Below are 14,313 nucleotides of genomic sequence, written 5' to 3' on the forward strand. Positions count from 1 at the left end.
AATGAGAACCAAACACAAATGAGGAAAACTAAAATCTTTTCTATCCTCCCACTTTTCCATCCTCTCTCCATTTTCTATCCTCCCACTTTTAATAAAGGTATGAACGAGGAGACTAGTAGGAGGAAATTTCCTTGTAGATGGAAATCTCTCATACGTGGTAGGTACGCCATACGCCCACCACGAAGCTACTCTGTCTCCTTCCTCTATAGATTTAAAAAAAAAAAAGAAAAAAAGAAAAAGAAAAAGCAATATAAAAAGGAGGAGTAGTGGAGACAAACTCACGAAGAAATAAAGAACCGAGTCCATACCTTTATTAAACAGCCAATAGATATCTAATACCAATTGGATCCGCCTTTGTTTCAACTGGGTTTCGATCATTACAATCAATCACTACTAGTCTACTGTTATTTCAATTTCCAATTCTGTAAGTAGTCATTTTTCACACTTATTCATCCCTTATATTTCTTTCCTTTCATTTTTTTTTTTCTTGAAAAATGAAAAAATCCATATCAAATTGTTTTCTTCTTTCTAATTGCCGTGAAGCAAGAGTTTCAACTTTCAGGGTTTAAACCTCGAGTTGGTTTTCTCATTACCAAGAGTGCTTAAATTCCGTAGTATTGTTTTCAAAAATCTATTAAATTATCTTTGTCTCATTTCCTATAGTTAAATAATTTTCAGTAGTCCTTTATTTGCACAAAAAAAAAAAAAAAAGAAAAAAAAAAGCAAAAACAGGAGTGTTTTCAGGAGGTTTTGGAGGCCATCGCTGCTGTAATTCCTTCTCACAAATGGGTAAGTTCTCACTTTTAAGTTTTAACGCACAATCCTCTCTTTTTATTATTATTCTTTCACTCCCTGCCTGAAATTAAAATCCCACTTAACATTGTTTTCTTCTTCCCTAATTTAATTATATATTTTTCTTTATTTTTAATTGGTTGTACTTCTTTTATCTAAATTTCCAACAGCTTTAGTGGAGCTTAAAAGGGAGTCATCACCGTCACCATCTTCTTCTTCAACACGTCAGCCAAAATACGATGTATTTCTTAGTTTTAGGGGTGAGGACACCCGTACTAATTTTACTGACCATCTGTATGTTGCTTTGAAAGGAAAGGGGATTATTACTTTTAGGGATGAAGAAGAACTCAAGAAAGGAGAACGTATTTCTGAGCTCTTCAAAGCAATTGAAGAATCACAGTTTGCTATTATCATTCTCTCAAGAAACTATGCATCTTCTACGTGGTGCTTGGATGAGCTTGCCAAGATTATCAAATGCGAGGATGAAATAGGACTGGAAGTTTTGCCAGTTTTTTACAATGTGAGCCCATCTATTGTACGAAAACAAACAGAAACTTTTGAACAAGCCTTTATTGATTACCAGAAACGCTTTGAGGATAACATAGAAAAGGTGGAAACATGGAGAGATACTTTAAAAAAAGTGGCTGATATCAAAGGTTGGGATCTGCATCTACAAAATAGGTATTTCCATGAATTTCAAATGATAAGCTTCTCTTTTTTTTGGTAGAAATGATAAGCTTCTTTTATTAACCATGAAGCGTATAATTAACCAAGGGAATATTTCATAATATACATGGATTGAACTACATCATGGTATGCTAGTTAAAATTCTGTTTAATTTTTAGGAACAGTAGAAGTGGTTGTTAATTTGGGCTTAGGGAAGCTCTATGAAAAGATCAAAATGGAATTACTTGATTCATATATATATATATATATCTCACTTTTGCTGACATATTTTTTTTTTGAGAATCAAATCTGCTGACATTAATTTTTATTTTTAATTTTTATATTATATTCTTTTTTGAATATAATATAATCCTTGATATGGAGATGGGCTATGGCTAGATCTTTTGTTTCCTCTTATTTAAGTGGATAAAGTTTTCTTATTGTTTGAAAAGTCGTCCAACAGAACATAAAAGGGTTTCCAAAAACATTTTAGTTAACAAATCATTACAAATAAACTTTGCAACGTTAAAAACTCTCCAAACTCCAAAGACAATCCTCTCACATCACGGTTCGACTATTGACCGTCATTAATTGGCAGTTGACTAGGATTGACTATCTGTGGATTTTTTCCCAAATGTCTTTTTTTTTTTTTTAATTATTATTATAAATTTTTCGAATAAATTCAGACTTTAGGGTAAATATTAACATTTGAGGCTCCCAAATGACCCAAAACATACAAAATGTTTAATTAGCTCATTTTCAATATTGCAACCAAATACATGACAAATTGACAATGAGTCAATTTTTTGACAAATATTTTCAGTCAAAACAAATGGACCATTCATTTCATAGGAAAACTTTTATAAATTCTTCTTTGTCCCCTTAAGAATTAAAGTCATTCAAAGTGAAATTTTGGAGAATTATGACACTTTTATAACTCAATATGATGCAACCATCCAAAATTAACTTTTGGCAAGTTATATTTTGGATTCAAGGTAGGCATGCCAATTTCATAAAGATTTAATTTTGGCTCATTCATTATTTCGGTTGAAAAAATTATCAAACCAATTTATCCATTTTATTCCCATTCCCAAACCAGTTGTTTACATAATTTAATTTGAAGAAGTATAGCTTTGAGGAGTTTATCATTGATATTAGGGTGCTTTTGAATGATTTTATTCAAAGAGAAACATAACATACCTTTGGGCCTCAACTAAAGAAGTAAAAGCTTGGGTTTGTGTTGTCACAAAGGTATAAATCATTAAATTTTATTTTTAATTAATAGAAACCAATACCTCCTCTTCACTCATTTACCTGGTATACAAAGCTTTTTCAATTGTCTACTTTGAAAATTTTGAGTATTGCCATTGTTATTATTATTTTGTACTCAAGCAACCTCAAAGGGTCTGAAAATTTTATATTTAGCATGTTCAACTTAAAATATTCCAATGAAGTTTCTCTTAGCAATCAAGTGTGAAATGAGATGCTTAATTTTTTGCTCAATCAATGTATCTCTTAACGAAATAGATTTTGGATTTAGTGGATCCAATATCATTGCTAACCTAAGAAAATTAATGGACTAATTCATGAAAATATATCTCCCAAGGAGTATCTTTGCCTAATATTTTTATTTCTCCCTTGAAGTTTAACCATTGGTTTGGACCATCATGTAATTATTTTCTATGTTCTTTGCAGGCTTGAGTCCGAAATTATCCAAGACATTGTGAAACTAATTATGGAGAAATTGAGTTCTAAATCCTCAAGCATTGATAAAAATTTGATAGGAATAAAATCTATGGTGGCAGAATTGGTCCCACCGTATTTAGGTTTTGGGAATGATATTTACATGATGGGGATTTGTGGTATGGGGGGTCTAGGAAAAACAACTCTTGCTAATGCTATATATTACAAGTATTCTGATCACTTTGAAGGTTCTAGTTTTATTGCCAATGTTAGGGAAAGATCAGAAAAAGGTGAACTGCATGAATTACAACAACAATTGCTTGATGAAATTTTGGAGGGAAGTAATACAAAGATCTACAATGTTCAAGTAGGAGTTGAAAAAATCAAGAAGAGCAGGTTACGTCATAAAAAAGTTCTACTTGTCCTAGATGATGTTAATCACAAGGACCAATTAGAAAAATTGGCTGGAGAGCATGATTGGTTTGGATTGGGTAGTTGGATCATCATTACAACTAGAGATAAACATGTGTTGATTGATCATGGAGTGCTTAAAATATATAAGCCTAATGGATTAGATAATGATGATGCTTCAAAACTTTTTTGTTTGAAAGCCTTCAAAAAGGAGCAACCCAAAGAAGGTTATATGCAGCTCTCCCAGAAAGTTGTAGAATATGCTAGTGGCCTTCCATTAGCTCTTGTTACTTTGGGTTCCTTTTTGGTTGGAAGAACAGTAAAAGAGTGGCAATGTGCATTGGGCAGTTTTAAAAATATTAAAGGAGATATACATGATATACTTAAAATAAGTTACAATGGACTAGAGGAAATGTGGAAGGAGATCTTCTTAGATATTGCATGTTTCTTTAGAGAAAGGTATAAAGATGAAGTAATACAGATATTAGAGAATTGTGGTTTTGATGCAAGAATTGGTATAAGTGTTCTTGTGGAAAAATCTCTCCTAACTGTGGATGGCAATGAATATTTGGGGATGCATGATCTACTAGCAGAAATGGGTCAAAAAATTATTCGTTTTGAATCAGGTGGAAAGCTTGGAAAGCAAAGTCGGTTGTGGCTTGTTGAGGACTTGCTTCATATATTGGAGAACGATATGGTAAGAAAAATGTCAATGTTATAATTTTATTTCAATGAATAATATTGAGTTGGTATGGTAAAATAATTTTGTTCAATATGTATTTATGTAACAAAATCAAGAATAAAACATTCATTTACCAATTACCATGCTAATATATTGTCAATGATGATCTCTTATATTTTGAAAACATATATTATCTCTTTGTAATTGTTTATGAAATTGAATTTATTTTTCTTGATGTAATGAACTAATTATTCATCTTACTACCTAGAACAAAAGGCTATCTTAACGTTTTTTTTAATATATAAAAAAAATCATTCTATAGGCTTTATTTTCTTTTTCCATCACTTTAAAAGTAATCTTGAATTTCTAAAAGGTAGAAGTGCACCTTTCAAGTTTTAATGTATGAATTTTAAACAGATTAATAAGAAAAAAGACTTAAAAATAAGATGTGATACAATCTATTAATAGGCCTTTATATGTAGTACATTTTATTATCAGCATATGATGTTGTACTATGATCTATTAGTTACTAATGGGACTCTTTAGAATCCGTTTGGGTTAGTTTTATGAAAATTCATGTTTTGAAAACTTTAGAAGTTGTGTTTAGAAAATGTCTTTTTTCAAAATGAAATCAAGTGTTTGGTAAATTATGTAGAAATTATTATTGATATGAAAAATTGTAGCGTGAAAATGCAATTTTATAGTGATTTTCATGAGTTGCTACTTGAAAATGCAACTTTTTTTCTATAATAAAAATGTAATTTCCTTAAAAACGCAAAGCCAAACACCAATCTTATTGCATTTTCATTTAAATTTCTCCTTTTCTCCACTAAATTGCATTGGCAAATGGTATATAATTTGAAGTACATTTTACTATTTTTAAGTATTACATTTGGGGTTGGATCCACCATATAAGAGGAGGAATAAAAGAAATATATATTTTAGAGAGTTTTATATATGAAAACTTAGGGAGTAGATTTTTTTTTTTTATAATCTCCTTTACAGCTTTAAAAACGGTATAAAACTTAAATAATTCTATTATTCTTATCATTTGATTAGGCAAATCACCAAGCCTTTGCTTTTGAAATCTTAGGCAACAGATTCAATTCAAGCCATAGTTGTCAAAGGCCGGAAAGAGGATTTCAACCTTGAAGAATTTTCTGAAGGGTTTTCAAAGATGTCTAATCTTAGATTGCTGATAAGTGATAGAATGAATGCTCTTAATGACCGAAGACATCTTGCTCTTCCTAATAACCTAAGATATCTTCGGTGGAAGTACTGTCCTTTTAAATGTTTGGCATCCAGTCACAAACGAATGGCGTTTGTTCAACTTGACTTGCAGTACGGCAAATTTGATTATCTTTGGGAAGGAGTAATGGTAATTTTGTTCTTTTTAATTGCCTTTCTATTATTTTTTTATTGTCTCTCTCTATTTTTTTAAAGTGTAGCTACAAACACACGGAAAATTATTGTGTACTCATGCAGTATTTCAGCTTCCTCCTTTCATTTATAAAGCTGCTTTAATTTAAATGAATTCTTTATTTATTAAATTAATTTCCACTTTTAATGAAAACTCTTTTTTTGGTAACAGCTTTCAGCCAAGTTAAAGTTCATTGATCTTAGTCATTCCGAAAACCTTATTAAGACACCTGACTTTTCAGGTGTTCCGATACTAGAGGAACTAAACCTTTCTTACTGCTCTCGGTTGGTTGAGATCCACCCATCAATTTTACACCTCAGCAGGCTTAGGTATTTAAATCTGCAACACTGCAAATCTCTTAGGGATCTTCCCAGCATGTCTGTTGAAATGCAGTCCCTTAAGCTTCTTAATCTTTCTTATTGCTCAAAAATCGGTTCGTTTCCGAAATTTACTGGAATTATGAAAAGCCTATCGGAACTCATTTTGCGTGGGACTGATATTAAGAAAGTAGCACCCTCATCAATCGAGTGTTTGACTGCCCTTACTTTATTAGATCTAAGTTTCTGCTTCAATCTCGAATGCCTTCCAAGCAACATGGATAATTTGAGGTCTCTGGAAACACTCAATCTTTCTTGGTGCGGTCAATTGGTTGAGATCCACCCATCTATTGGACAACTCAGCAAGCTTAGGTGTTTAGATCTGCGATACTGCGAGTCTCTTACCGATCTTCCCAGCATGTTTGCCGAAATGCAGTCCCTTATGGTTCTTGATCTTGATGGTTGCTCAAAATTAAATTCGTTTCCAAAATTTACTGAAGTTATGAAAAGCCTATCGGAACTCTATTTGGGTGGGACTGCCATTAAGAAAGTAGCACCCTCATCATTCGACTGTTTGACTGCCCTTACTTTATTAGATCTAAGTGAGTGTGGAAATCTCGAATGTCTTCCAAGAATGGATAATCTAAAGTCTCTTGAAGCACTAGATCTTTCTGGAAGCTCAAAACTAAAATCTTTGCAAAGGCTTCCATCAACTGTAAGATATAAAAATATTGAAGGTTGTTCTTCCCTAAAACCATCACCAGCACTGGTCAAATTGAGTATCTGGCCACAACCACTCTCCCAGTGGCTTCCGTATGATCATGAGAGCGGGAGTCAAATGGCATCTACAATATTGTTATATTTCCTACAGGTAATCTATTCTCTCTCTCTCTCTTGAATTGTTAAACAATAACAGTTAACAATAGTTGTGTTTTGGGTACAGGTACAGGGACTCCTTTGTTGTAAAACCGTTTATGGAACTTCTTCCAAAGGGGAAGAGGATGGATCTATAACTGAGTTTCTAATAATTATGCCGTCATGTTCAACTAAAATAGTGGGGAATTCAATAAGCATAGAGCTGCCTTCAAATTGGTATAATAGTAAATGGATAGGATTAGCTCTCTATGCATCACTATCAGTACCAGATGTAGGGTGGAAAGATGGTATTAGAGCTCATGTGATAGCTCATAGTGATATGCCTCAAAATCAATGTGCCTCTGAACTTGTTACTACCACGATGTGTTGTGGGGACAGTATTTGCCTATTGTATTTGTCTCGTGATGATTGGTGTGCTAAAGTTGGGAATGGTGAATGCAGTCAGATTAAGGTTATAATTGAGACCGATAAAGGAACCATTGATGTGTGGGAATGTGGGTTCAGTTTGATATACAAGCAAGATGTGGACGAGTTCAACCAAAAAAATGCACAATGTTTGATTGAGAGCTTTGGGAAAGGATTCATCTATAAATTAACTGGTAATGACCATCTCAAACATCCCTCCCATTAATGTCCAATCCTATTTTATCTTATTTTCTACCAAGATACATGGTTTTGTCGTTGGTAAGTAACTCATGTCATTTTTTTTCTTATTTTGGCTCACCATGCATAAGTAATCCCAATCACCCTATACTTTCTGAGTTCCTGAAAATTAAACTTCAATTTTGCCACATGAGTTTATTTCCAGTTGTCTAAGCCTCTACATCATCATCACTTACAAGAAGCTTAATAATTAGTAAAACATTAGGCAAGTAGTTGAGAATATGATCTAGATAGGAAATACATTCTCAAGCTTCACCTGTTGCATTTCTCTGAGAATTTTGCTAATGTAGATCTTTAAATCCTAATTTGGCATCCAATTTGTAACTATCAGTTGGAGTATTATTCTATTTTGCATATTCATTTTATGCTGGCAAATGCAATATGACTTTTCCTGACAAATTTTTGAAATATATAAGTTAGAGATTGTATAGTATTTCCTTCCTTACCATGTATATTCTTCGTAATCATTGGTATCATGCTTTCAAAACGGGTAGGAAGTAAACTCCAATTAAAGTCATTAGTAATGAGTGAATGGTTATTATTATACTAACTCAGGTTTTCACATATATGTAGTCAGTGATGATGATGATGTAAATATTGGTGGTATATACAACAGCATAGAGACGGTGGAAACATGGAGACCTACTTTAAGAGAGGTGGTTAGTACCTCCGGTTGGCATCTGCATCAACGAAATAGGTGATTTCCATGAATTTCAAATGATAAGCTTCTTTCATATACCGTGAAGCATATAAATAGCTATTAGAATATATCATAATATGCATGAACTGAACTACATCATGGTATACTAGTTAAAATTCTGTTAAATTTTTGGGAACAATAGAAGTGGTTGTATTTATATATATATATATATATATATAAGAGAATTCCTCTCTTTGATTTGTATTTTTATATAGTTCAAAAATACCTTCACTTCTCTTAGAAATAGAGTCATAAATGTCAAATAACAAATTTCATTTTGAATTCAAAAGGAGAACTCCTAAAATATAAGGTTTTTTTCTTCATGTTCTTATTTTTATTCCCTAAAATTTAGCATTTTTTGTTCATTTTTCATAAAAATAAAAGTAAAACACCCCAATTTAAAAAATAAAAAATAAAAACTAAGGGAACTCCCAAAATTTATTCTTCTTTCCCTTCATGTTCATCTTATTTTTCCTGCCTAAACTTTTCTTTATATCATTACACCACTTTCAAGCACACGTTAAAAAAAGAAATTATAGTTATTACTTATCTCTAAAATTTATCATTTTTATATATAGTGTTTTAGAAATATATATTTTTATTTTTCAAAAAAATAAAAATAATAAACTTTAGAGATAAGCAATAACTGTAATTTTTTTTTTTTTTTAACGTGTGTTTGAAAGTGGTGTAATGATATAAAGAAAGTTTAGGTAGGAAAAATAAGATGAATGTGAGGGAAAAGAATGCTAAATTTTGGGAGTTCCTTTAGTTTTTTATTTTTTATTTTTTAAATTGGGGTGTTTTACTTTTATTTTGATGAAAAATGAATAAAAAATGCTAAATTTTAGGGAATAAAAATAAGAATGTGAAGAAAATAATGCTAAATTTTAGGAGTACTATTTTTTAATTCAAAATAAAATTTGTTATTTAACATTTATGACCTTATTTCTAAGAGAAGTTACCCTTCATTAATTAAGATATTTTTGAACCACATAAAAATATAGTTCAAAGAGGGGAATTCTCTTGACAAAGGCCTTGTAGCTGAATTGGCATCTCCCCATGTACAAAGTGCTTAGGGGTTTAGGGAGAAGAGGGTTCGAGTTGTGGGGTTAGCAACATATTGTAAATTTGTAATTATCTCTCTCAAAAAAAAAAAAAAAAAAGAGGAAAAAAAAAAAAAAGAGGGGAATTCTTTTATAATGAGTAATGTTACATTCACCACAATTTCTTAACAAAACTTAGGCTGCAAGCTATTATTGGTTCTAATTTGGACTCACCACTGACATCATTTTTTTACCCACCAATTAACAATTTGCCACCTAGAATTTGCTGTTAAATTGTTGTGAATATGTTATGGGCGAACTATCATTACTCTTTTATAATTGGTTTGGACCATTACTTAATTATTTTCTATTTTGTTCACAGACATAAGTCAGAATTTACCCAACAAATTGTGGAAAATATTATGGAGAAATTGAGTCCAGAATTCTCGGGCATTACCAAAAACATTTTAGGAATAGAATCTATCATGGCAGAATTGATCCCTTCGTATTTAGATGTAGGGAATAATGTTTACATGATAGGGATTTTTGGTATGGGGGGGCTGGGAAAGACAACTCTTGCTAGAGCTATTTATCATAGGTATTCTAAATTCTTTGAAGGTTCTAGTTTTATTCACAGCGTTAGGGAAAGATCAGAACCCTCTTTGCTTGAATTACAACAACAACTACTTGAAAACATTTTGGGGGAAAGTCATAAAAAGATATGGGATGTTAATGAAGGAGCTGACATAATCAAGAGAAGATTAAGTCAGAAAAAAGTTCTAATTGTCCTAGATGATGTTAGTCACATGGACCAATTAGAAAAATTGGCTGGAGAGCATGACTGGTTTGGATTGGGTAGTTGGATCATCATAACAACTAGAGATGAACATTTGTTGGTCTATCATGGAGTGCTTAAAATATATAAGCCTAATGGATTAAATAATGATGATGCCTTAAAACTTTTTTGTTTGAAAGCTTTCAAAAAGGAGCAACCCAAAGAAAGTTATATGGAGCTCGCCAAGAAATTTGTAAAATATGCTTGTGGCCTTCCATTAATTCTTGTTACTTTGGGTTCATTTTTCAATAGAAGAACAATAGTTGAGTGGATAAGTGTACTGAACAGTCTTCAAAAAGTTAGAGGAAAATATTTTGATATACTTAAAATAAGTTATGATGGACTGGAGGAAATGTGGAAGGAGATATTCTTAGATATTGCATGTTTCTTTAGACAATGGAAGAAAAATCAAGTAATACATATATTAGAGAATTGTGGTTTTAATGCAAGAATTGGTATAAGTGTTCTCGTGAAAAAATCTCTCCTTACCGTGGATGACAATGGATATTTGGGGATGCATGATCTACTAGCAGAAATGGGTCAAGAAATTGTTCGTTTTGAATCAGGTGGAGAGCTTGGAAAGCAAAGTCGGTTGTGGCATTTTGAGGACTTGCTTTATGTATTGGAGAACGATATGGTAAGAAAAATGAAAAAGCTGTAATTTTATTTCAGTGAATAAGATTGAGTAGGTATGGTAAAATAATTTTGTTCAAAAAAATTATTTCTTTAAAAAAATATCCAATAGGTAATTGGTTACCTAAGTATTTATGTAACGAAATGAAGAATTACCATGCTAATATATTGTCAATGAAAATTTCTTATATTTTGCCAAAAAAAAAAAAAAACTCTTTGTAATTGTTTTTAAAATTGCTTTCATTTTTGTTGATGTAATGAACTAATCATTCATCCCTTGGTTACTGCCTAGAACAAAAGGCTATCTTAACATTTTTTTAATATAAAAAATCATTTTTTAGGCTTTATTTTCTTTTTCCATCACTTTTAAAGTAATGTTGTGATTTCCTTCTGCAGTACATTTGACTATTTTTAACTATTAAATTTGCGGTTGGGCCCACCATATGGGAGGGTTTTTTAGGGGGAGGAGGAACAAGAAAACTTTTTTACAGAGTTCTATATATGGAAAACTTATGGAGTAGATATATATATATTTATCTCCTTTATGGCTTTAATGCTGTATAAAACTTGAATAATTCTAGTACTCTTATCATTTGATTGTGCAAATCACCAATCCTTTGCTTTCAAAATCTTAGGCAACAGAAGCAATTCAAGCCATAGTCGTTCATTACAGGAAAGAGGATTCCAACTTTGAAGAATTTCCTGAAGTGTTATCAAAGATGTCTAATCTTAGATTGATGATAATTGATAAGACAGACTACTTGTATGACCAAGGACATCTTGTTGTTCCTAATGACCAAAGACAACTTTTTGTTCCCAATCAACTAAGGCATCTTTCATGGAATTGCTGTCCTTTAAAATGTTTGTCATCCAGTTCCCAACCAAAGAAGCTTGTTCAACTTGACTTGCAATGTAGCAGAATTGAATATCTTTGGGAAGGAGTAATGGTAATTTTGTTCTTTTTAACTACCTTTCAATTATTTTTTATTATTTCTCTTTTTTTAAGGGTAACTACAAATACAAATACACTCTTTTAGTGATTCCTCCTTTCATATATAAAGCTCTTTTAATTTAAAATAATTCTTTACTTATTATTAAATTAATTTCTACGTTTAATGAAAACTCTTTGTTTTTTTGGTAACAGCTTTCAGCCAAGTTAAAGTTTATTGATCTTAGTGATTCCCGAAACCTTATTAGGACACCTGACTTTTCTGGTGTTCCGATACTTGAGGAAATAAATCTTTCTGGATGTGTTAGTTTGGTTAAGATCCACCCATCTATTGGACAACTCAACAGGCTTAGGTATTTAGATCTGCGGTACTGTGAATCTCTTACCGATCTTCCCAGCATGTCTGCTGAAATGCAGTCCCTTGCGGTTCTTAATCTTGATGGTTGCTCAAAATTAAATTCGTTTCCGAAATTTACTGGAACTATGAAAAGCCTATCGGAACTCTATTTGGATGAGACTGCTATTAAGAAAGTAGCACCCTCATTAATTTGACTGTCTGACTGCCCTTACTGTATTAGATCTAAGTTTTTGCACAAATCTCGAATGTCTTCCAAGCAACATGGATAATTTGAGGTCTCTTCAAAAACTCACTCTTTGCGGATGCTCAAAACTAAAATCGTTGCCAAGGTTTCCACCAACTGTAAGATTTATAAATGCTGAATATTGTAATTCCCTAAAATGGACACTAGCACGGGTCAAATTGAGTAGCTGGTCACAACCTCTCTCCCAATGGTGTTCGTTTGATGAGGTCGGCAGTCGATTGGAATTTACAATATTGTTCCATTTCCTACAGGTAATCTCTCTCTCTCTCTCTCTCTCTCTCTCTCTCTCTTGAATTGTTTAATAATAACAGTTAACAATAGTTGTGTTCTGGGTACAGGAACTCCTTTGTCGTAAAACTGTTTATAAAATTCCATCATGTTTAATTCATCAAAGTGAAGGAAATTCAATAAGCATAGACTTGCCTTCAAATTGGTATAATAGTAAATGGATAGGATTCGCTCTCTGGGTATCAGTATCAGATATTATAGCGAGGGAATACGGTATTAGAGCTCGTGTGATAGCCCTTGGTGATATGCCTCTGAATCGCTGTGCTTCTGAACTTTTTACTACCTGGATACATTGTGAGGTCAGAATTTGCCTATTGTATTTGTCCCGTGATGAGTGGTTTGCTGCTGTTGGGAATGGTGAATGCAGTCAGATTAAGGTTATATTTGAAAACGATAAAAGAACTATTGATGTGTGGGAATGTGGGGTCAGTATGATATACGAGCAAGATGTGGACGAGTTCAACCAAACAAATGCACAATGTTTGATTGAGAGCTTTGGGGAAGACGTATCCATCTATAAATTAACTGGTAATGACCATTTCAACCATCCTTCCCATAATGTCCAATCCTATTCTATCTTAGTTTCTTTCTAACTATACATTTGGTTTTGTCACTGGCAAGTATGTCAAGTCATTTTTATTTGTCTTCTTTTGGCTCACCATGCGCAAGCAATCCCAATCACCCTATACTTTTTGAGTTCCTTAAAATTAAACTTAAATTTTGCCATGAGTTTATTGCCAGTTGTCTAAGCCTCTATATCATCATCACTTACAAGAAGCTTAATAATTAGTAAAACATAAGTCAAGTAGTTGAAAATACGTTCGTAAGAGGAAATACATTCTCAAGCTTTACCCATTACATTTCTATAAGGATTTTGCTAATGTAGATCTTTCCATCCTAATTTTGCATCCTATTTGTAACTATCAGATACCATGCTATTTTGCATATTCATTTTGTGATGGCAAATGCAATGCAACTTTTCCTGATAAATTTTTGAAATGTAAAAGCTAGAGACTGTATAGTATTTCCTTCCTTACCATGTATATTCTTCATAATCATTGGTGTCATGCTTTCCAAAATAGGTAGGAAGCAAACTCAAATTACACTCATTAGTAATGAGTGAATTATAAATTTTATTATTATTATTATCATCATACTAACTCAGATTTTCACATATATGCAGTTGGTGATGATGATGATGTATATACAGTTGGTGATGATGATGATGTATATACTGGTGATGATGATGATGATTATTATTATTATTATGATGCATACACAGTTAGTGATGGTGATGATGATGATGATTATTATGATGCATATGCAGTTAGTGATGATAATGATTGACATGATGGCGAAAGATGACACCTAGGTGCTGTTTATACTTTGACTATATTTTCTTCATTGGATGAATTTCAATTAAGGCTTAGGCAATTAGATGTGCACATGCATTTCAATCAGCCTGACCATGTTTTAATGAATTTGTATTTGCTTTAGTTACAATGATTTGGAAACTTGTTCAAGTGACATATCTGTGCATCTTGTTTCAAAATGAAAATGGAGTTGAAGATCTACTTTTACAAGGGATCTAGGTATATACAGATAATGAGTTATATGGCTTTACTAATAATATTTCTTGTTGGATGAATTTCAAGTGAGTTTAGTGCTATTGGAATTACTTCAGGTAACTTTGTCACATTTCTCTCTTCTATGTGGATTTGAATTAATGTCTATGAGACAGTGATTTGTGAAT

At 32.1% G+C, this 14,313-nt stretch overlaps 1 protein-coding gene across 1 annotated transcript in view; it reads left to right on the forward strand.

The window, feature by feature from the left end:
* Positions 1-423: 423 nt before the first annotated feature.
* Positions 424-14,313, forward strand: part of LOC126699312 (disease resistance protein RUN1-like) — a 77,648-nt gene continuing 63,758 nt past the window's right edge. The window contains exons 1-13 of the mRNA XM_050397057.1: positions 424-614; positions 724-789; positions 963-1,473; positions 3,154-4,249; positions 5,328-5,612; positions 5,826-6,842; positions 6,915-7,446; positions 8,084-8,207; positions 9,636-10,725; positions 11,357-11,668; positions 11,866-12,523; positions 12,611-13,088; positions 13,744-13,932. Coding sequence (XP_050253014.1) covers positions 786-789; positions 963-1,473; positions 3,154-4,249; positions 5,328-5,612; positions 5,826-6,842; positions 6,915-7,446; positions 8,084-8,207; positions 9,636-10,725; positions 11,357-11,668; positions 11,866-12,222 — 5,328 coding nt within the window. The 5' untranslated portion in view covers positions 424-614; positions 724-785 and the 3' untranslated portion in view covers positions 12,223-12,523; positions 12,611-13,088; positions 13,744-13,932. The remainder of the gene's footprint in view (positions 615-723; positions 790-962; positions 1,474-3,153; positions 4,250-5,327; positions 5,613-5,825; positions 6,843-6,914; positions 7,447-8,083; positions 8,208-9,635; positions 10,726-11,356; positions 11,669-11,865; positions 12,524-12,610; positions 13,089-13,743; positions 13,933-14,313) is intronic.

This window comes from Quercus robur, chromosome 9, assembly GCF_932294415.1.
Source record: "Quercus robur chromosome 9, dhQueRobu3.1, whole genome shotgun sequence".
Classification (NCBI taxonomy): domain Eukaryota; kingdom Viridiplantae; phylum Streptophyta; class Magnoliopsida; order Fagales; family Fagaceae; genus Quercus; species Quercus robur.